The sequence below is a fragment of the Schistocerca piceifrons genome, chromosome 2 (genome assembly GCF_021461385.2).
Source record: "Schistocerca piceifrons isolate TAMUIC-IGC-003096 chromosome 2, iqSchPice1.1, whole genome shotgun sequence".
NCBI classification, from domain to species: domain Eukaryota; kingdom Metazoa; phylum Arthropoda; class Insecta; order Orthoptera; family Acrididae; genus Schistocerca; species Schistocerca piceifrons.
Genome location: NC_060139.1, coordinates 798,809,194 through 798,832,584, shown reverse-complemented (window position 1 = coordinate 798,832,584; position 23,391 = coordinate 798,809,194). Strand labels below are relative to the sequence as shown.

General features: G+C 43.0%; 1 protein-coding gene and 1 pseudogene across 1 annotated transcript in view; both read left to right on the top strand.

Moving 5' to 3' along the window:
• The window catches only part of LOC124775865, a 748,131-nt gene that overhangs the window by 701,529 nt on the left and 23,211 nt on the right, over window positions 1–23,391 (top strand). Inside the window, exons 32-34 of the mRNA XM_047250699.1 lie at window positions 7,355–7,498; window positions 11,490–11,552; window positions 16,089–16,100. Coding sequence (XP_047106655.1) covers window positions 7,355–7,498; window positions 11,490–11,552; window positions 16,089–16,100 — 219 coding nt within the window. The remainder of the gene's footprint in view (window positions 1–7,354; window positions 7,499–11,489; window positions 11,553–16,088; window positions 16,101–23,391) is intronic.
• Window positions 8,334–8,451, top strand: LOC124778857 (annotated as a pseudogene).

The following is a 23,391-nucleotide window of genomic DNA, read 5'->3' as shown; positions in this document are numbered from 1 at the left end:
GGAGAAAGCCGAAAGACGTATTCTCAGAAAAATTCATGGTCCGAGATTGTTCCAAGATGGAACCTACTGATTGAAGTATAATTCTGAATTGTATCAACAGTTAGAATCGGCCAACACCAGTATGCGACATAGGAGACTCAAGTTTATGAGCACCTACAACGAATGAACAACAATAGGCTTACCAAGAAGATCTTCTCATTGGTTAAAAGATAAGTGACTGGAAGCCTGTGGCTTAATGAAGTTCTATCTAGCTCCGATTAAAGGGAAAGTTTTCTGTCCGTTTCTAAACAACATCAGCAAAATACTCAGGAAACACCGTATTGGTGCAGTGTCTAAACCAACAGGAAATGTGCGCGAATGTTTGAACAATGCAAATGACCTACATCCGCCGCTTGCCACAGCAGGAGTATATATTATCAAGGGAGATCGAAAACTTTCCATTCGAAGGCCGTACAGTCCAGGATCAGTGCGGCAATCAGGCAAATTCGCCATGAGCATTGAGGCACGACACACCGTGGATAAGGTACTTGTTTTTTAAGGTACCGTATCCTGCTACGTGAAGAAGTCCGTAACTGCCTGCTGCACATTCTCGTCCGACCGGAATCGTCGACCCTACAAGGCCTAATTTATGGCATCTAAGGCGTGAAAATCGCATGGGGAGAGATTAGGGCTTTAGAGCGAATGCTCGAGTGTCTCCCACTTGAATTGGCGTAACTTCCGCGTTACGAGATTTGCGTTATGAGGATGTGCGTTACTATGAAGCAGCAGCACCCCTTGCCGTTCACCATTCCATAACGATGGTATTCAATGGATGTGTACTGATGCCAGGCCTTCGGCAATTTATATGAAATGTCCTTATGTGACGAAGTGTAGCAGGTGTCGACTATGACGTCGTCGGTAGTTGCGAGGAGCTGAGGAAGCGGGGCCTTCCGGAGCGGCTGGAAACATGGCGAAGGCGCAGCACCGGCCGAAGTGGCCGACCGGTTCGAGGCGCTTCAGTCGGAAACCGCGCGACTGCTACGGTCGCAGGTTGGAATTCCTGCCTCAGGCATGGATGTGTGTGATGTCCTTAGGTTAGTTAGGTTTAAGTAGTTCTAAGTTCTAGGGGACTGATGACCTCAGATGTAAAGTCCCATAGTGCTCAGAGCCATTTGAACCATTTTTGATGGCGCAGCAGCAGTGACAGGCGTCATGGTTCGTGGCACAGGCTGAATACTGGTGTAGAGGCACAGCTGAACTGTGGGTAGAGGGGCTGACCGGCGACTGTAGTACTCGCCAGCGGAGGAATACAGGAGTGGTGTCACGCGGTCACGTAACCACGCAGACGTGAAGAGGTGCCTGCGACAGCAGTGCTGTTTACTGCGGCACGGCGCGGATTGCGTCCCGACCGTGCCGGCTGTACGAAGGTTGGGGGTAAACAGCTCACAAAATCCTCCGTTGACAATAAAACCTCCTGAGGTAAGGCAGGGGCCGCGCCAGGCCCACGGAGCATATGCACGAGTGTGATGGCCGAATATGCAGGGCACTGTCCTGCATATATAAGGCGCGATAAAAAAGTTTCCGTTTGAGCGGGTTGCTGCAACGTATATGCCGTGAAGCGTGTCTTCAGTGCGGGTGAATAAACACCGACATGTGGGCAAGACACTTTTGTGGCACTCATGCCTTTCCAATGTGCCTGCAGTAAATGCGGATATGTGAACTACGGTGACGTTATCACCAAATGCGCCCAAACAGACCCAACGTGGTGTTATTCTTTTCTTTTCTGCCGAAGAACAAACACCGATAGACATCCATCGGAGGGTTATAGCTCTTGTCGTGTTCTTCTCGTGAGTTTGGGTAATGGTCAGTAAGCAAACAGTGTTACTCCAAGTGTGCATATCAATCACCACCTTGGTACACCACTCGCCACATACTTCAGAGTATATAGAGTCCCTTACATGGAAACCATTAACGCCCGCTTTAAGAAATGCAAGAGCATTTGTCGTCTGGGTAAGACATATACCATTAGTAATAGATCATGCAGTAGAACCAGGAAACCACCAAATTCGTTTCTCTGATTCTGTGATGCTGCAAAAATCTAGTAAGTACCACGCTAGCACGTGCAGAGAGACCATACACACTCACTGAGAAAAACTATTAAAGATCCACGAACATCCACATTATATCCTAAATTAGTAATTCTCAACCATAGACTTAGTTCTGTATGGAATAAAGTGAAACGAGAGACAGAGCAATATACCACAGAGCAGATTGCTATCACTCTTGAATTAAATCGAAGAACTATAAATGATCAGTCACAGTAGCATATATGTTTGATAATCTTTCCTTAAACGTAGTAGAAACTGTAGGGACAAACAGATGGAGAATAAAATCACAGCAGTATGTTGAAAAATAGCTCTTACAAAATTCAGTCACATGAATGTATCGCCAACTTCTCCTTGCGAAATTAAGCAAATTATATATTCTCTCAAAAATAAAAGTTCATCTTGATTTTATGGTGTTTCAAACAGAGTGCTTAAGACTTGTTCTCACGTAATGGTACAGATTCTGGCAGTTGATCCTGAACGTAAATCAATGTAACGTACTGCGCATACATAGGAAAGCTACACTATTGATGACGAAACAACTGGAGACAGCGTCGGCCGTAAAATATCTAGGCTTAACAATCCAGAGCAACCTTGAGTGAAATGACCATATAAAACAGATAGTGAGAAAAGCAGACACCAGACTCAGATTCATGGGAAGAATCTTAGGGAAGTGTAACTCATCCACGAAAGAAGTGGCTTATAATGCACTTGTTCGCCCGATTCTTGAGTATTCTTCATCTATCTCGGATCCCTATTAGGTAGGACTGATAGAGGAGATAGAGCTTCAAGGGATCGTTTAGCTGCCGAGAGAGCGTTACGGAGATACTAAACAAACTCCACTGGCAGACGTTACAAGAGAGGCGTTGTGCATCACGGAGAGATTTACTATTGAAATTTCGGGACAACGCCTTTCAGGAGGAGTCAGACAACATATTAATTCCCCTCACATACATCTCGCATATTGACCATGAGGAGAAAATTCGAGAAATTAGAGCCAATACAGAGGCTTACCGAGAATCATTCTTTCTACGCACTATTCGCGAGTGGAACAGGGTTGGAGCGATGAGATAGTGGTACCGAAAGTATCCTCCATCACACACTATTTGGTGGCTTGCGGAGCATGATGTAGATGTAGATGTAAATGCAATAAGCCCTGTCTTTTCTGAAATATGTACTGCATTGCCCGCCCAGTTGGCTGTGCGGTCTAACGCACGGCTTTCCGGCCGGGAAGGAGCTCCTGGTCCCCGGCACGAATCCGCCCGGAGGATTTGTGTCGAGGTCCGGTGAGCCGGCCACACTGTGGGTGGTTTTTAGTCGGTTTTCCATCTGCCTCCACTTATTCCACTTCAGCTACACTATGTCGGCGATTGCTGCGCGAACAAGTTCTCCACGTACGCGTACACCACCGTTACTCTACCACGTAAACATAGGGGTTACACTCGTCTGGTGTGAGACGGTCCCCGGAAGGTGGGTGGGGGGGAGGGGGGCTTCGGTGTGGGGTGGCGGAGGGGTGAAGTGGACTCCGGCAGTCGTCGCGGGGTTGCGAACCACTGCGCCTCGGCGGGAACGGAGCCTCTCCGTCGTTTCTAGGTCCCCGGTTAACATAACTCAACATAACATGTACTGCATCCCTAACTGAGAGCGTTTTTCAAGAGAATTGAAATACTTCTTTGTTAAGCCCCTCTGTAAGAAATATAATAGAAAGTATGTCAATAACTACTGACACATTTCACTACTAACATCATTTTCCAAATTTTTTGAGAATGTGATATATTGTAGAACAGTATTCCAGCTGAGCAATAGTAATGTTCTCAGTAAAACACCGCTTGGATTTCAGAAGAGTTTCTCAACTGAGAATGCCATTTACATGCTCAGTCACCAACTTTTACAAGCATTAAATAACAAAATAGCGCCGGTTGGTATTTTGTGTGGCCTATGTAAAGTATTTTCTTGTGTGAATTCAATATTCTCCGAAGTAAACTGAGTTTTTATGGAACTAGTGGTATAGCCAACCAATGGATACTGTCATATCTAACCAAAAAAAATGCTGAAAGTTGTACTTAATAATTCAGCTAATGTAATCAGGGGAGAATCTTTTGAGTGGGGAGAGACCAAGGCTCAGTCTTAGATCCGGCATTGTTGCTCATATGTGTAAACGACCTTCTGTCTAATACACATCAAGCAGCATTAGTTCTTTTTGCGGATGACAGTAGTACTGTAATCAGTCCAAACATACAAACAGCAACAGAAGGAATAGTGAATAATGTTAAAAATATACCATTGAGTGATTTTCTGAGAATGGTCTCGCTCTCAGTTGCGAAATAAGGCAACTTATTTGGTTCTGTGTATCTGACATGACCGTGCAGTGCATGACGCGATCTATAATTTTGTGGTGTAGACTTCTTTTGAAAAACAATTTATTTGCCAAGATAGCTATGTTAACACTGTTACTGGATTACTAATTTCTGCAGTATGTACTGCCATCCTCATATCTACAAAAAGAAAATATGTCGAGATTATAGGCTCACAGTCAAAAAATAAAAAATATAGTTAGGCATACACAAAAGCTGAATTACGAAAATTACATGCCCATAAAACTGGACGTGGTAGTTAGATAATTAATATCTCTAAGTAGTAATTCCTTTTTTTAAAAACTTACCATAAGAATTAAAGCATTTCAGTGACAAGCGAGGTATTTTGTCATAAAGTATCTTCAACTTTGGTACACGTGGAACGAACGTCTTGCCGCTCAGTGGTGTAAGGCCATGGAGGGTGCAACAGAGCACTGACGACAGGATTAGGAATATGGCGGGAGCTATATCTGAGAGGTACCACCAGATGATGGTCTGCACTGCCTGACGTCAATAACAACTAGTGTTACACTGCCACACTTTTGTCTAACATTCAAATTAATAGACGAAATGTAAAAATGAAAGTAGAATACACCATATAATCATAACGGCGAAGTTATCACAAATTGTATATAAAAGAAACAGTATGCTGAAAATTGTCATGAATGGCTGCCTACGCTATCCGATAAAAGTTAAGCAATTTGTGACGTAACGATGGGATAATAGATTAAATATATTAACAGTTTCATGCCATACAACGTACATAACAGAAATAGCTTTAGAGAAAAGGTACACAGTCGACACTCACAGACTTATGAAAAAGGCTTTGACCTTATTGGTCGGTTTCGCTGCAACCGAAAGATGAAAATTAACAATTTTGCAATAGAAAGTCGTAAATCAAGCCCCACTCTATGCAGGATAATAACATAAAATATAGTTAACGTATAAAATGTTTATTTTACTGAAAATATGTGCTAATATAAAACTACATATAAAAAATCTTTTATTTTTTAAATTTTTTTATATTTACAAAATGGTTCAAATGGCTCTGAGCACTATGGGACTCAACTTCTGAGGTCATTAGTCCCCTAGAACTTAGAACTAGTTAAACCTAACTAACCTAAGGACATCACACACATCCATGCCCGAGGCAGTTATATTTACATCAACGTGCCATCACTGTATAGCTGCAGTTGGCTTATAGCAATGAGACACCATCTCTGAGGAGGCATAATAAGACTACTTACGACTGAAGTTAACATAAGTTACACTTACCAGCTGTCGAAGTTGTATAAACAGCAGTGGTATCTTGCTTTCATATCCTACATAAATCAGCATAAAGAGCAAATTACTTAATTTAGATGTAATAATGCTGTGGCCATGTGCTTAGATTGTGTGGATCATGATACTCTCTTAGAAAAACTCATGTTTTATGGAATTGAAATTGATGGCTTTACTCACAGCCAGCCTGAATCATACTTGACAAACAGAATGCAAAAGGTAATGCTGAATGATTCAGAGAGTGTCGGAAAGATAGAATCATTATAGAACCTTTGATAGAATATGGCCAAAAAAAAAAAAAAATATTTATGAGGAAAGGAGTCCCACAGGGTTCAATTTTGAGTCCATTCTTATTCCTTGTACATGTGAATGACCTGCCACTTAACATCTCATTGGGGAAAGCAACAGAAGAGTTAGTAAATGATATTTCCCATGAATTATTGAGTACTTCAGCGAAAATAGACTCTACCTAAATTTTGAAAAAAATCATTGCATTCAGTTCTGTACAACAAATAGTCATATCAACAGTTGATGTAGCACATGAGCAGGAGTCAGGAAATAGGGTAGAATGCTCCAAATTTTTGAATGTAGATATTGATGAAAACATGAACTGGGAGAAGCGTATTACAGACCTCAAACAATTAAATTCAGCTACTTCCGCTCTTCTCATAATTGCTAAAGCTGGAACAAACGTATCGGCCTCCTGACGTATTTTGCATATTTCCGCTCAACAATGTCGTACATAATTATTTTCTGGGGTAACTCATCTCTTAGAAAGAAAGTATTGATTGCATAAAAGTGAGCAGTAAGAATAATATGTGGTGTTCACCTGCAGACGACATGTAGATACCTCTTCAAGGAACTACCTATTTTAACTGCGCCGTCACAATACACGTTTTCGCTACTGAAATTCGTCATAAGTAATCCATCACAGTTTGAGAAGAACAGTGAAAAACATATCTACTGCGTTAGAGGAAAAAATGACCTATGTTACCCTTTGTCAATGTCTCAGAGAGGAGTTCAATATGCATCAATAAAAATTGTTGGACATGTCTGATAGGTAGCGATGTATGTTTTAATTCTAATTTGAAATCATTTCTCCTGGACAACTCCTTCTATTCCAGAGAAGAATTTATGCTTTAAAACTGGTAGCGGAAAAAAGAGAAACAACTTGTTTTTAAGTGTAGTTGCATGAGTAGGTATAAAATGATAATGTGTTCCTTACTGTTTGAACTAGCCGTGTATAAGTGTCCTGTAAACTGACTCGTTCCACATCATTTCGATAAAAGAATCGCCCAAATTATCTGTGGAACATGTAACTGACGAGTGTGACTTCGCGCGACGCCACGGAAGTTCCGACGCACGGACAAAAGGAACGTTTCAGATTGAGAACGTCTAGAAAGGTGAGAGCAGTCTGTGGACCCCGTGCGTCTTCCATATCGCATCTGCACGATGCCGTTTGACAGAGGGTGACACATTTGATGGTCAGCATCGTGCCCGTCTTCTGCTCCTGATCATGCAGCAGTGGCAGTGTTTCTCATCACCTGTTACCTTACCAGCTACTGCTAGAGTTGTAATGTTTTCATGTCAGCACTTGGCAGTATTTCAGCCCGGCCTGCCCGCGCCGTGTTGCAGGAGTGGCTGCGCGTGTCGCGGGTGGAGCTGGACCGCAACCCACCGCTGTGCCGCGAGCTGCGAGACTTCCTGACCAAGGTGTCCGGCTGCGGGCCGCCCTATCAGCAGTGGTGCGCCGAGCTGCGCCAGGAGCACCCCGCCCTCGTGAGTAGCGCCGTCTGCAGAGTGAGCCAACTGTCACCCCACCTTCACGCACTTAAGTAGAACGTCGGTGCTCGTAATCTGACCTGCGGCACTGTCACCAGAGCTGGTCGTTGTCGTCAGCACGAGCACGAGAAGTCAGCGTCTGTAGGGACTAGGGTTGCCAGATTAAATTAACAAAATTATCGAACATTGCCTCTCGAAAGGATTTGCTGACCTGAGGCCTCAGGGTGAAAACGATAAAACGCCTAGCTCTAAAAATTGTATCTGTTATTAGTAATTACAGTCTTGGATACATTTTTGTTACCTTTAAAGTTTCGGTAAAAGTTGCTTGTTATAAACTTTAAATTACAACGAATGTATAATTCTACATTTTCCATATCGACACTCAGTTTGATTCATGTGACTGACGACTATTTCCACACAGGCATTGCTGCATGGAACCGCCATTATTCACTTTGTGCATATAGACACTTGACTTTGTAATTGTTCTAAATGCAGCACCGTCGGCTGGCAACAGAAAACAAATATTTACTCTCTTGATTTTGCAAATCAATAAACAAATTAATTATATGAATGGCATTCTAGAAGAACCGAATCACTCATACTTCGGTTCCGAACACCGAACACGGGGTTGAAATACCGAACACTTGGGCAAAAAAACCTAATACCTGTTAACCTGAGACCATAACGCCTGACCGCAATTTCGTATTAGCTAGTCCTCTCTCTCCTGCACCGCCCCCCCCCCCCCCCCCCCGATGTTAGCGTTTAACTAAACTAAACTGAACAATGAAAAAGATTTTCTGTATTTTCTGTTAAAACTTTTATTTTTTAAATGGGCAACGGCCTTGCCGCAGTGGCTACACCGGTTCCCGTGCGACCACCGAAGTTAAGCGCTGTCGGGCGTGGTCGGCACTTGGATGGGTGACCATCCACGCCACCATGCGCTGTTGCCATTTTTCGGGGTGCACTCAGCCTCGTGATGCCAATTGAGGAACTACTCGACCGAATAGTAGCGACTTCGGTCAAGGATGCCATCACAACGACCGGAAGAGCGGTGTGCTGATCCCACGCCCCTCCTATCCGCATCCTCCACTAAGGATGACACGGCGATCGTATGGTCCCGGTAGGCCACTGGTAGCCTGAAGATGGAGTGCTTTATTTTTGAAATGACGTAAGATGCACAATATTTAGTTTTAATACGTGCTTTATTAAATCACGGACTATTGAGTTAATAAGGCGCTACTGTTCATTTCTGAGAACCTTTTCATAGCCTGATAAAGCAGTTCCCAATGCGGTGCGACTGCTAACTAAAGCTCCCCCTCAGGGAAGAATGCTAACTGTCCACATTGACGATAGGCGATGTTACAAAACATGCTTCCACTCCACCATTCCTGTCCCCAGCGACACTTGGTTCACTCACATTGAGCTCTCCCGTTTCAAATCAACCAATAGTTACTGTTTGTAAATCACCTGAATGTCGAACTTTTTACTTCCGAACAGGCAGAAACTGGAAAATTTCAAGCTGCCGATGCTTTGTGGCTCATGACTGCCACTATAATAATAATATTAATAATAATGATGTTAATAATACTAATAACTATAAATCAATAATACTTTTTAGGCCCTACGGGAATGTAGTTACTCATAGTTGCTATTCCGTTGTGTCGTCAGTTCGTTCGTCTGATGCGAAGTGAATAATGTAATAATTTTTCGTCCATTGCGAGAACTACCTACAATCTAGAGAAGACGTTATCCTAAATATAGTTTTACTGTCATAGATGCATGGTACAAAGTAAATGTGTGGAGCGAAGACGATTTGAGGAAGATGTTGCTCATGCAGGGTGGTTATTATTAAACTTTAGCTACTTGAGAGGGGCCCCATCAAAAAGGAGTATGTAGGACAATGAGACTTTGTTGCAACATTTGCAAGGACATGCTTAAGATAAATAACAAATAAATCACGGAAATAAACACGTATTAATTTCCACATGAGAAGGTAATGCTTATTAATTATGTACCATATTTACGTTCGAGATTACACACATTGTTCAATGTGGCGCTCATCTGCACCCACGACAGCCTGGAACCGCACTAGAGATTACCATTTCACAAACTGTTCGCAGCACTTTTCGAAGGGAGGAACATCGAATGTTCAGCTGTCGTGACACAGCTGGTGCACTGCTTGAAGACAGCACATGGTGACTGCCTGCAACTGCAATTCCCACTGATGCTTGTGTTTCAACCCTAAATCGCGTACCAGCACCGGCGCCTAGGGGCAAGTCATGACTAAAACTAGTAGCAACGCAAATCCTGCAGCGTACAGTCTGAACATCATTCCTAAAAGTTGGGTACCCATATGGTAAAAACTTGTTCGTCCACACTGACTCAAGCAGTGAAAGTTTAAGTACAACTACCCTGTAAACATATTCTCTACCGAAATTAGTTGCAAACACTTCATTACAGATAAAAACGAATAATATGTCTCTGAAGATGATAAAATGCGTAAAACACCATCATAATTCATCTTTCACGTCTCTATTTAGCTGGAAAAGGTGAATGATGCGACGAAAGAAATATTTGATTACATGCCTAATGAAGTAAAATTCTTATAAGCAGCGTAGACAGGTTTAAATAAAAACCCCGCATAAAGTTATTAATGTCAACTGCTTAACGTTAACAGACAAATATTTAGCTACCCACTACTGGAATTTAGACTTATTTGGAAAGTGTTTCGTTGACCTAATGCTTTTGTTTCGTTTTGATTGCGCTCATGCGTAAATGGATAGCACGTACCGATGCATAAAAGTTAAGTATGACAGTAGCTTGTAAACTAAATGGTTCCACATCGCTGCAACAGGCTACGCAAAAAGTTTGTGTGGCATAACTTGATATCCCACTACTAGAGAACTTGTAATACCCGTATTTACAATTAGAAGATGTTCTTACGAGTATGGGATATTTACACTGAGATGACAAAAGTCATGGGATACCCTCCTACTAAAGTGTCGGATTGCAGTTTGCCCGGTGTAGTGCAGCAACGCGACGTGGAATGGACTCAACAAGTTTTTGGAAGTCCCTTGTACAAATATTGAGCCACACTGCCTCTATAGCCGTCCATAATTGCGAAAGTACTGCCGGTGCAGGATTCTGTGCACGAACTGACCTCTCGATTACGTCCCATAAATGTTCGATGGGATTCATGTCAGGAGATCTGCGTGGCCAAATTATTCACTCAAACTGTCCAGAATGTTCTTCGAGCCAATCGCGAATAATCGTGTCCCGGTGAGAACGCGCATTGTCATCTATAAACATGATATCGTTGCTTGTGAACATGAAGTCCACGGTATTTTCCATCGCCTAGGGTCCAACCGATGTGATCGCGAGCCCAGAAGAGGCGCTGCTGGTGATATCATGATCTTAGCAAAGGCAGTCGCGCCGGTGGTCTGCTGCCATACCCCATTGACGCTAAATATCGCCACATTGCCCTAACGGATACGTTCGTCGTACGGCCCGCACTGAATTCTGCGGTTATTTCATGCAGTGTTACTTGTCTGTTAACACTTACAACTCTACGCAAACGCTTCTGCTCTCGCTAATTAAGTGAAGACGGTCGGCCACCGCTTTGTCCGTTGTGAGAGGTTAAGTCTGAAATTTGTTATTCTGGGAATATCCTTGACACCTGTGGAACTCGGATTATTGAATTCCCAAACGATTACTGAAATGGAATGACACATGTGTCTAATTCCAACCACCATTCCGCATTCAGAGTCTATTAATTTCCGTCGTGCTGCCATAATCGCGTCAGACACCTTTTCATATGAATCACCTGAACACAAATGACAACTCTGTCAATGTTCTGCCCTTTTAAACCATTTGTATACGATGCTGCCGCCATCTGTATATGTGCGTATCACTGTCCCATGACTTTTGTCACCTCAGTGCACATACTCGTATTCAGAATAACTTTTAACATAGGATCTTCGAATTGCAGGCCCGTGACCCCGACCTCGACAGTGCGGATGACTTGGAGGAGACCGACCGAGAATACTGCCAGGTAGGAGTGCATCAGATACGCATGCGCACCCTTTGTCCTCTGCCGCGAAAACGCAAAGCGCACTTCAAGAGCATCCGAAAGAACATACGTTCCCTCTCGTACTCTCGTATGTGCAGCAGTGCTGTTATTCTCCATCCAGTGGCGACTACTGAAAGATAAACGTAATTTTCCGATGGCCACTACAGTAACTACAGGGTGGCAAACCGTCATCCAATCATCAATAGTTCTTCGCTACAACATGTACGCAGGTTTGCTTCTTCTCTTAAGGTAGGTACTTACGAACCCGATACAAAATAGTGTTGTCACATACTACTGCGGACGTATGGAATCTTCATTTGCAACGTATCACATGTTTATCTAATCGTCTTACAGCATTCTTTGAGAGATGTTCCGTCTCAGCTCTGGCTTCACTATGGAATCACCATCTGCAACCAAGAATGATATACTTGTCTAACAGTCTCAGAGGATCTTTTGAGAAATGTTTTCGTCTCAACTCTGACTTAACTACTATATCAGCTCATAACTAAGAGGATAAAATGCCGATTATTGCGTAAAAACGAATAAATACTCATCAGACCACTACTGAAGTTTTATAGCGACTGATCATTAACAGAAAGAAAAGCGGCTGCAAAGTTAACGATGGCACAGGTCCTCCTAGATTGTAAATCTGATGTTATACCTGCAATAGTTCCACAAACGAAGACTTTTGCGCACTGAAGCGTTTCTGTACACTCTCTCTCTCTCTCTCTCTCTCTCTCTCTCTCTCTCTTTCTCTCTCTGTTTCTTTATCTCTCTCTCTTATTGTAAAAATTCTGAGATGTTTTAAATAAAACGTTTCTCAGTAAGTCACGGTAAGAAGAGGATATGACTCCTGAAACCTTTTTTGTAACCATAACAACAAGAAAGTGATACCCCCAATGAGACGAAACTAAAAAACTGATGAAATTCCTAATATTTATAATCAGCGTTTAATTTTTGAATTATCTCATGGTGCCGGAGACATCAAGCTAATGGAGCGACTGACGACATGATTGTTCAGTAATAAATGACCGATCAACCTAACCAAATTCTTAGTAGTGTACGTACAGGATGAAAGAAATGACCGGTAGGTTAATCTCAGGGTGGTTCTGTTTAGCGATGATGAACAAATAACGAAAGCGCATTTAATGCGTGCGATCATTATACCGCCAAACAATCCACCCTCAATTTTTTATTTACGGCCCCTGAAAAGATGCAGAAGTACACAAAAATGATATTAATTTACGTGGGAGTCAAATATGTCAAGTATTATTTTTATTTATTTATTTATTTAACCTGATCAGATTAGGGCCATCAGGCTTTCTCTTACATCGGACCAGTGTTCTACACATGCAGCATTTCACACATCAGATCTGCATCATGACAATAGTTCAAATAGGAAAATTAGATTACTCTAGTGACAATATGAATAAAGAATAATGACTAAGACCTAATAAAGTAAATGCTGGCAGTATTACGAAGTATAGACTTAGATATTGCAATCATTTAAGCGCATTGTCAGCACAAATAAACTTACAGGCTTATGGTACAGCAACAGATCGAGAAAAGGCGCTTCTAGAAGCTTCGCCTAGTAATAGGAGTATCTGGCCATAAAACTTAACTTTTATTTGATAACATAGATTATTTTATAGATGAAGCGGAAAAGAATTGACGTTGCATCACAACTATTAGATAGATTTTTTTCTTTGTATGTTTTTATAATTTCACGTACGATGCTCAAGTATTTTTCTTGGATCTCACGGGGAACATTATAGCACCCCTCACGGAAAAATAGCGACTGCGTGCGTCAGTCAGTATTACCTAAGAAAGCTGAGTTTCACAAACAAACATTGTTGAGATTGACGTAAATTTTTACGTCTTGATAGTAATGTACTTGAACACTGACAACGAAAAAGAATTGTGAATATTCTGCAACGTCTCATTGTTTGACAGAATTTTTTCATCACGAAAAATTAGATGATTTACGTTTCACTCGGTGCAAATCTTTCAGTAGCCAAGGTCGCATGAATTCGACTTAATTTTTGACAACATATTTGGACAAATATGGTATATTCTGGTCTGTAACATAACGCGTTTACACCGAATATATCTCCTATCATGATCTGTCAAGCAATAACTGAGAAAAATTTTTGTTTGACATCACAAAAAAAGTGGAAACGCAAACTATACATTTACATACATTCAAAAAATTTTTGTTAAAATACATGTTCCTTCTGAGTTAGAATCTCATGCCACGTTCTCATTATGGTGGATAAAATATAGCACATTATACAAAGGCTTGTCAGAAATTAAACGTTTTACATTTAAGAAGCACATCGTGCACCTGGCTATGTTCGCATACATAGCGATCACGGATGGTTGTTAATTCTTAAAAATCAGAATATACCGTAAAATACACATTTTGAGTTGCATCATATACCTCGTCTAAAGTGGATCCTCAGTGTATCAAACATGTGACGCAAACGCTAGCAGAAGAGCAAAAATGAGCATTTTGCTGTGTATTATGATTTTGAAGAATTAACAATCATCCGTGAGCGCTATGAATGCGAACGTTGCCAGGTGCTCAAGGTGCTTTTCAACTGAAAATGTTTCATTTCTGACAAACTTTCAGGTCTATAATGAGTACTGTAGTTTATCTACAACGATGACAACATGGCATGAGGCTCTAACTCAGAATGAAAAGGTTTTGTAACAAAATTGTTTTGAAGATATGTAACTGTACAGTTTCCATTTCGATTTTTTAAATGCCAAACAAAAATTTTTTTCTCCGATACTATGTCACAAATCATAAGAGATAAACGCGTGTATATGCATTATAGCTCAGAAAAGATCACAGTTGTGCATATCTGTCGATACCGGATATCAAAAATGATGACGGATTTGTGCGGTGTTGGGGACTGAAAATCTTTTATCTCTTCCTCTGGCCTTGTCTATGTGCTGTCTGTGATAGGGTCAGCTTCGGAGGGAAGGAGAATTTCTTCAGCCTGGAGCTGAATAATCCTCCTAAATGGGTTGCGGCCGGAGCCTACATGGATGATTCACAGGGCGCGAAATTTCCCCATCACGGCCAGTGTTTCCGACATTCACACTCCTGGAAATCCTACCAGAGAGAAATTTTGTACAAAAGCACTGTTAAAGGGAACAGGAAATGGCCTGCATTCAGATCCTGAGCTATTCTGATCGGAGCGTTTTAAAGCCCGGGGAATCGAGGAATCGCCTGCGATTTTTGTGGGTTGTAGAAGTCGTGTGCCTCCTGGGATGGAGGTTGTGTTTTCGTTGTGTACTTCTGCAATAGGTAGTAGTTGATCCTTCTTAATTAATTAGTATTACAATACGAAAGACTGACAGAATCCTAAATGTCTTTCCAGGCGCGGCCGTCAGTTTCTGCTCGACCTCTTTACCATTTTCTCGGCTAATGTTGCGTTCTACTGAGCGTGGACTTGTTGGGTAAAGGGGGAGACCTCTGAGCAGAGGGTTGAGACGTTACCTTCGTTGATGTAGTCTTCGATAAGAGTGACGGAATTGTCTAGGTTTGGTTCATACCAATTCTCCGTGCAAATTTGCGTCATGAGTGCAAGTGTTTTGTTTGTGACCCTGCTGTGTTCCGAAGATTTACCTTTTGGAGTATTTATACCAAGTACACGGCAAGTGCTGTTCATGACTTCGTACTTGATTGAGCTCGCAATCCGGACAGTGAAGTTGCTTGCTTCTTCGGTCCGGTGCCATCCAGGAGTTACACCTAATCAGAGATAGGCTCTAAGGAACTTTTGCTTGTATATCCAGCGTGACACCAAAGAAATGTCTTTCCAGAGATTCACGAATCTGGTTTCTGTCTTGCCATGTTCATAATATATTATGCTAATCACGAATACGTGGGAACACCGGCAGACACCGAATAAAACTTCAGCAGCACTAAAAGTCTGCTTTGGGATGTATTAACGCTTCGACACTGGCGGTTCTGCTATGACGCAGCTTCATTAAGAGGACAAGAGCGAGCAGTGTTGACTGCACGCAGGACAGGAAACACTGTGAGTCAGAGTTCACGGTACGGCTCCCCCTATGCTCGGCCAAGTTGTTCCTTACAGGCGGACCCTCCCACTGTGCAGTTCGCTTCCGGTGAATCATTTTCCAGATTTTGCGTCGGAATGAATAGCAGCCACTGTTGCCCCCTGCGTGCGGATCGAGCAATGGCGTGTGGAGTAAATGCACGCCTGTAGAGGAATGTGGTGAAATCTTCCCGCAAACTGTAATATACGAGGGAATAGCCACAATACACTCCTGGAAATTGAAATAAGAACACCGTGAATTCATTGTCCCAGGAAGGGGAAACTTTATTGACACATTCCTGGGGTCAGATACATCACATGATCACACTGACAGAACCACAGGCATATAGACACAGGCAACAGAGCATGCACAATGTCGGCACTAGTACAGTGTATATCCACCTTTCGCAGCAATGCAGGCTGCTATTCTCCCATTGAGACGATCGTAGAGATGCTGGATGTAGTCCTGTGGAACGGCTTGCCATGCCATTTCCACCTGGCGCCTCAGTTGGACCAGCGTTCGTGCTGGACGTGCAGACCGCGTGAGACGACGCTTCATCCAGTCCCAAACATGCTCAATGGGGGACAGATCCGGAGATCTTGCTGGCCAGGGTAGTTGAGTTACACCTTCTAGAGCACGTTGGGTGGCACGGGATACAGGCGGACGTGCATTGTCCTGTTGGAACAGCAAGTTCCCTTGCCGGTCTAGGAATGGTAGAACGATGGGTTCGATGACGGTTTGGATGTACCGTGCACTATTCAGTGTCGCCTCGACGATCACCAGTGGTGTACGGCCAGTGTAGGAGATCGCTCCCCACACCATGATGCCGGGTGTTGGCCCTGTGTGCCTCGGTCGTATGCAGTCCTGATTGTGGCGCTCACCTGCACGGCGCCAAACACGCATACGACCATCATTGGCACCAAGGCAGAAGCGACTCTCATCGCTGAAGACGACACGTCTCCATTCGTCCCTCCATTCACGCCTGTCGCGACACCACTGGAGGCGGGCTGCACGATGTTGGGGCGTGAGCGGAAGACGGCCTAACGGTGTGCGGGACCGTAGCCCAGCTTCATGGAGACGGTTGCGAATGGTCCTCGCCGATACCCCAGGAGCAACGGTGTCCCTAATTTGCTGGGAAGTGGCGGTGCGGTCCCCTACGGCACTGCGTAGGATCCTACGGTCTTGGCGTGCATCCGTGCGTCGCTGCGGTCCGGTCCCAGGTCGACGGGCACGTGCACCTTCCGCCGACCACTGGCGACAACATCGATGTACTGTGGAGACCTCACGCCCCACGTGTTGAGCAATTCGGCGGTACATCCACCCGGCCTCCCGCATGCCCACTATGCGCCCTCGCTCAAAGTCCGTCAACTGCACATACGGTTCACGTCCACGCTGTCGCGGCATGCTACCAGTGTTAAAGACTGCGATGGAGCTCCGTATGCCACGGCAAACTGGCTGACACTGACGGCGGCGGTGCACAAATGTTGCGCAGCTAGCGCCATTCGACGGCCAACACCGCGGTTCCTGGTGTGTCCGCTGTGCCGTGCGTGTGATCATTGCTTGTACAGCCCTCTCGCAGTGTCCGGAGCAAGTATGGTGGGTCTGACACACCGGTGTCAATGTGTTCTTTTTTCCATTTCTAGGAGTGTATTTGAATTATAACCTGGCAAAAATAAAGGTATGTACTCAATTTTTTGTTCGTTTCCGGCTACATGTCTGAAGTAGTGGTAGACACTGAAAGCCCCCTGTCACAGTAGCGTAGCACGCTGCATCAGAATAAAAGGGGGAGGGGGGCGTAACTTATCTCCGCTTTATCAACGGAGTGTATGTGCCCCACTAGGCACCTACTACGCTCCCCAACCAAGTGCAATGTGTCACATTTGAGCCCAGTTGGAAGAGGACGTGACCGAAACGTTTGCGTTACAAATAAATTTGTAGTAACTGGTTCAGTGCTTCATATTAAAGTCAGTGTCCAATTTTTCTTGACCAGTACAAATAATCTTTTGTCCATAATGAAATACTGTAGTAAGCTAGGAGCTGGGAGTGGTAAGGCACTAGCCTACAAAGCCGTAACACATAATCCAGAAAAGACTTTATCAAATAAAAAATTATATTTCTTTTTCTGCCTTTAAACACACGAACCTTAACAATTGCAATTAAATGTAAGAAAAACAGCAAAATAATTTAGCAATTGAAAATTGAGAAAATTTCAGATTATATTTAAAAGAACTTTACCAATTCTCACGAAATATAAGAAAACAAGTGATTATATAATAACTGAAAAATTGAGAAAGTTTCAGTTGACGTTTGGAAGCACTAGATAGCGTGAATCTCCCATCAAATCAGTTTCAAATGGCACAGTATGAAATCCATACTTTACTAGAGCACACCATGAAGGGCCCAGTTAATACACGTTCCAAGAAAAAATATACACTAGTAGTCAGTGCATCAATTCAGACATATAAATCCAGCAAATGAGAAGATGGAGTGAGAAGTCGTTAAACATAAGCTTGCTAAATCAAGAAAATGGAACTCAAACTCTTTAGGTAAATTGGAAATGGATCAAGCTGGTTGAATGAAAGAAAATATGAATAAAATTTGAACTACAATGCCGACAAAGCATCCACAAAAACAACAAGCTGTTAAATTAATCCTGAGTACAAAAGTTAAGCACACAAAGGCAGCAGGAATACTGACAAATTATAAAACCGAACACAAAACCTCCATACAAGACAGATATCTTTAGCAAAATATGTATGTTAGCTACCGGTAAAGCTATAAAATAAAACGAAATTACCTCAGACTTAATATGCATCATATGATGATACCTGCAACCCAGGGAATAATTCCAAATGTTCGTATAGGCTGCTTGCTACTGTGGTCACCAAGCGAGTCCAACGGCCACCAGTGCCTGCAATTCTGTAATTCCACTTTGCGTGTGAATTCTGTAGTCATAAATAGCAGATTAAATTTCAAGGACTGTCATCCACCAAATCCGACGGACGCTCTGCTGAGGCTTATAAGGTGACTGAATAGCAATGTCCACTCGTTCGAAATAACATTTCTGCTCGTGGCATCCATGTCCCACAAGACTGCCAGGACTTGCCGTTGGATGGCGACCCTCCAACTATCGGTGGTAAACGACTGATGAGGAAACAGCACCAAGCACCAACTTGAGATCGTATTTTAAGGAGGAAAAAAAACATGCTAACAAGATATCAGCCCAGAAAACGATTCGGCGCGAGAAGTTGGACCATAATTCTCATACTACGCAGTTATGACCATCACAAGGCATAGCTTTAAACATCGCGCGTACCAGGTGTTTGCCAACTGCTCCGCTCACTGCATCTGCCTAATTTACCAGCGCGAAATTTCTCATTTTGTTTTCATTTTCATTTATTGCGTACTTAAATATCTGTTACATAGTATTTTAACACAGATAGTGCATATTTCATCATGTTATAATATGATTTTTTCTATTATATTGACATTATTTACAGCGAAGAGAAACCGAAGTAATAATAATGAGTTAAAAAGAAAATATAATGGCTCTGAGCACTACGGGACTTAACTTCTGAGGTCATCAGTCCCCTAGAACTTAGAACTACTTAAACCTAATTAACCTAAGGACACCACACACAACCATGCCCGAGGCAGGATTCGAACCTGCAACCGTAGCGGTTGCTTGGTTCCAGACTGTAGCGCCTGGAACCGCACGGGCACCCCGGTCGGCAAAAGAAAGTGTAACAAAATAGAAACTGCAAATTGGTTAGAAAAAGGAGGTTGCTAAGAAAAAAGTTAGAAATTTAGAAGAGAAAGGAAACAATGTCTGGCCATCACAGTCAGTAATCGGAAGGAAAAGTCTCGGAACTGCATAGAGCCTTTTTCTTTCTATCTCATAGTACAAGTTTGATACATAATATAGTTATATATTAAGAGTTAGTGGCCTAAATTAATTGCCGGCCGTTGCGGCCGAGCAGTTCTAGGCGCTTCAGTCCGGAATCGCACTGCTGCTACGGTCGCAGGTTCGAATCCTGCCTTGGGCATGGATGCGTGTGATGTCCTTAGGTTAGTTAGGTTTAAGTAGTTCTAAGTTCTAGGAGACTGATGACCACAGTAGTTAAGTCCCATAGTTCTCAGAGTCATTTTTTTTAACCTAAATTAATTTCTTTTTGAAAAGAAAACCTTAGGCAGCAATTTCCGATCATCGTTCACAGACTATTGCTGGCCGGAGTGGCCGAGCGCTTCTAGGCGCTACTGTTTGGAAGCGCGCGACCGCTACGGTCGCAGGTTCGAATCCTGCCCCGGGCATGGATGTGTGTGATGTCTTTAGGTTAGTTATGTTTAAGTAGTTCTAAGTTCTAGGGGACTAATGACCTTAGAAGTTAAGTCCCATAGTGCTCAGAGCCATTTGAACCATTTTTCACAGACTATTGTCACATACACTTCAAGGACAATAATTATTATAATTATTACAGTGATTTCCTTATACGACGTGTCAGGAAGGCATAGCTTGGAATGAGGTCACTGAATATGCATTTGTGACCAGCATTTCCTTTGTTTTCTACGTAGCTGTGTTTGTATGTCTTTCTATCTCTAATATTAACTTACGTATCTGTGTAGTTTTGAGGCTATCTTGTAAGAGTGTGTATCTGCTTCATCTTCTCTTTCTGATCCACTGCATGATCTTTTCAGATGTTCAAATGTGTGCGAATTTTTAAGGAACCAAACTGCTTAGGTCATCTGTCCCTAAACTTACACACTACTTAAACTAACTTATGCTAAGAACAACACGCACACTCATGCCCGAGGGAGGACTCGAACCTCCGGCCGAAGGGGCTGCGCAGTCAGTGACAGGGGGCGTCTAACCGCGCGGCCATTCCACGCGGCTATGATTCTCTGTCATCACAGCTGTAATTTAGTGTTACGGTTATGTCTGGAATGAGTGCGGCAACTCTCCTGCGTGTTCTTCTTGTAAAATTCTTGAAACAGTGTCCGTTGTCTGTCTAGGTGTGACCATTTGCATTATTGAAGGAGTTGTCTATGTTGTCGCGTGTCATATTTTGTTGTCTGGCCTGTGTATGCGCAGCGCAGTGTAGTGTTACATGTTCCGGGGAGCCAATTTTCCCACAAGCGCATTCTGGACTTGGGCGGATGTTCATCCGGTGTAAGTGTGTAGGATATGGAAATGTATCATTCTGCGGTCTGGGCGAGCGTGTATTGTTCCTAATATTTCCCTTATGTTTGTGTAGAATTCATAGACTCTCCGACCCGATGCCATTGTCAGGTATTCACTGATTATCTTCTAAGATCGTCTTTATCGGTGATATCTTCTTCTGTGAATGGTCGTTATTTTGTCCCTGAAGCCATTTTCATCCAGTATTTTGCAACACGGTTTGGTGGGGTTGGGTCGGACGGTCGTTCTTTCTTCTCCTCACTCTCTCTCCCAGTCACTTTCATCGAACAGTTCACTTACCTCTATACACTACTGACCATTAAAATTGCTACATCATGAAGATGACGTGCTTTAGACGCGAAATTTAACGCACAGGAAGAAGATGCTGTGGTACGCAAATGATTAGCTTTTCAGAGCATTCACACAAGGTTGGCGCCAGTGGCGACACCTAAAACGTGCTGGCATGAGGAAAGTTTCCAACCGATTTCTCATACACAAACAGCAGTTGACCGGCGTTGCCGGGTGAAACGTTGTTGTGATGCCTCGTGTAAGGAGGAGAAATGCGAACCATCACGTTTCCGACTTTGATAAGGGTCGGATTGTAGCCTATCGCGATTGCGGTTTATCGTATCGTGACATTGCTGCTCGCAAGTCCCATAGTACTTGGGGCCATTTGAACCATTTTGAATGGACGTCAGAAGTAAGAAAAAAACATTCATTGGACAAATATATTATACCAGAACTGACATGTGATTACATTTTCATGCAGTTTGGGTGCATAGATTTTGAGAAATCAGTACCCAGAACAACCACATCTGGCCTTAATAACTGCCCTAGCCTTAGAACTACTTAAACCTAACTAACCTAAGAATATCACATACATCCATGCTCGAGGCAGGTTTCGAACCTGCGACCGTAGCAGCAGCTCGGTTCAGGGCAGAAGCGCCTAGAACCGATCGGCCACATCGGCCGACGACGTCCCTTCAGTCTGCAGTACTAGATACACGCTAGGCAGTGTAAAGCAGCGTTAATGAAACCACTAGCTAATACCTACCACACAGAAGCCGTGTAACTCAGGTTGCAAATCAGTTCCTGTAATTTCATTTTCACAAATTTCAGGCGGTAGGAGAATGCAGTTTAATTGCAGTAAGCATTTGAAAATGCTATTAACGCCCTTCTTATTCATAAGGAAGCACATGAAATAGCTATCAAATCCGAATTTAATAATGCAAATGCTCTATCATTCGTAATTCACTGTTTATAACAACATATTTCATTCGTAAAAGCAGCCAGAATTCCTGTAAGTCCGACCCGATTAAAGTTTGCGACCTAACAGTCACTGACCCAGCACTATTAGCAAGTTGAACACTTGGTCGTTTCAGTAGTCTTCTATGTTAGAAGTACTTGCCAAAGAACACGGAATATGCCACGTGGAATTGTCACTGTGACCGAAAATTTCACATGCTCATAAAACTTCAACTAATTAATTCAGAAATACAACACTTTCATCAAAATGTTCGTAACTTAAGCGGTTTTAGTCACGACAATGAACTTCTGAGTTTCTTACTTTATATACTATTTTCACGGAGACAAATAGGTTAGCAGGCGACCGCTCTATGCTCCTCTCCTCTCTGCCTATCTAATCATCTGCGCGCGGGAACCGCTTAACGCTGATTGGCTATTGATCTGAATGACCTATCAGAATGATCCCTCCAGATCATTCTCGCGGCTAAACTTGCCTTATCCAACCACTAATCAGATAGTCATTTACGTCATTACAATTTCAGTTTCTAATATATTGTTTAATAAAATAGAACAAAATGCAAAATGTTGTTTAAATTAATACAGAAAATTATTCCGCTTCAGACTCTTATTCTGGCTGCTCTCTTACAAAAGCAAGCACACATCGACATATGTCATCAGCATCGTGGTTGCAACACAATTTTCCCACGGTTCAATTTTATAAAGTTTTACATAAAAATGAGAGTAATATTCGTACGTCCCGCATACACTTTCTCATTCATTCCCAGTTATTCACACAAAAAAATAATAAGTAAACAATAATTTTGAATCATTTTTATACTACGTAACGTAGAGTAATTAAAGTGCAAGGCACCATGATGACCAAGGAATGTCGTACACTTGTTGCATACAACGTACACCCCTTCATGAAGATCACGTTTCCTGACAGCAGTGACGTTTTTCAACAAGAGTGATGGAGTGGTTCGAGGAACATATTGAAGAAATCAAATGTGTGTTCCCCCCCCCCCCCCCCCGCCAACCGCCAACTCTCCAGATCTGCACCCAACGGAACACAATGGGATGTGACTGAACGTGGCGTCAGAGCTCATCGCTCCCCTCCCCGGAATGTATCGGAATTAGGTGACTTGTGTGTGTAGATGTGGTGCCAACTCCCTCCAGTGACGTACCAAGCCGGCCGCTGTGGCCGAGCGATTCTAGGCGCTTCAGTCTGGAACCGCGCAATCTCTACGGTCGCAGGTTCGAATCCTGCCTCGGGCATGGATGTGTGTGATGTCCTTAGGTTAGTTAGGTTTAAGTAGTTCTAAGTTCTAGGGG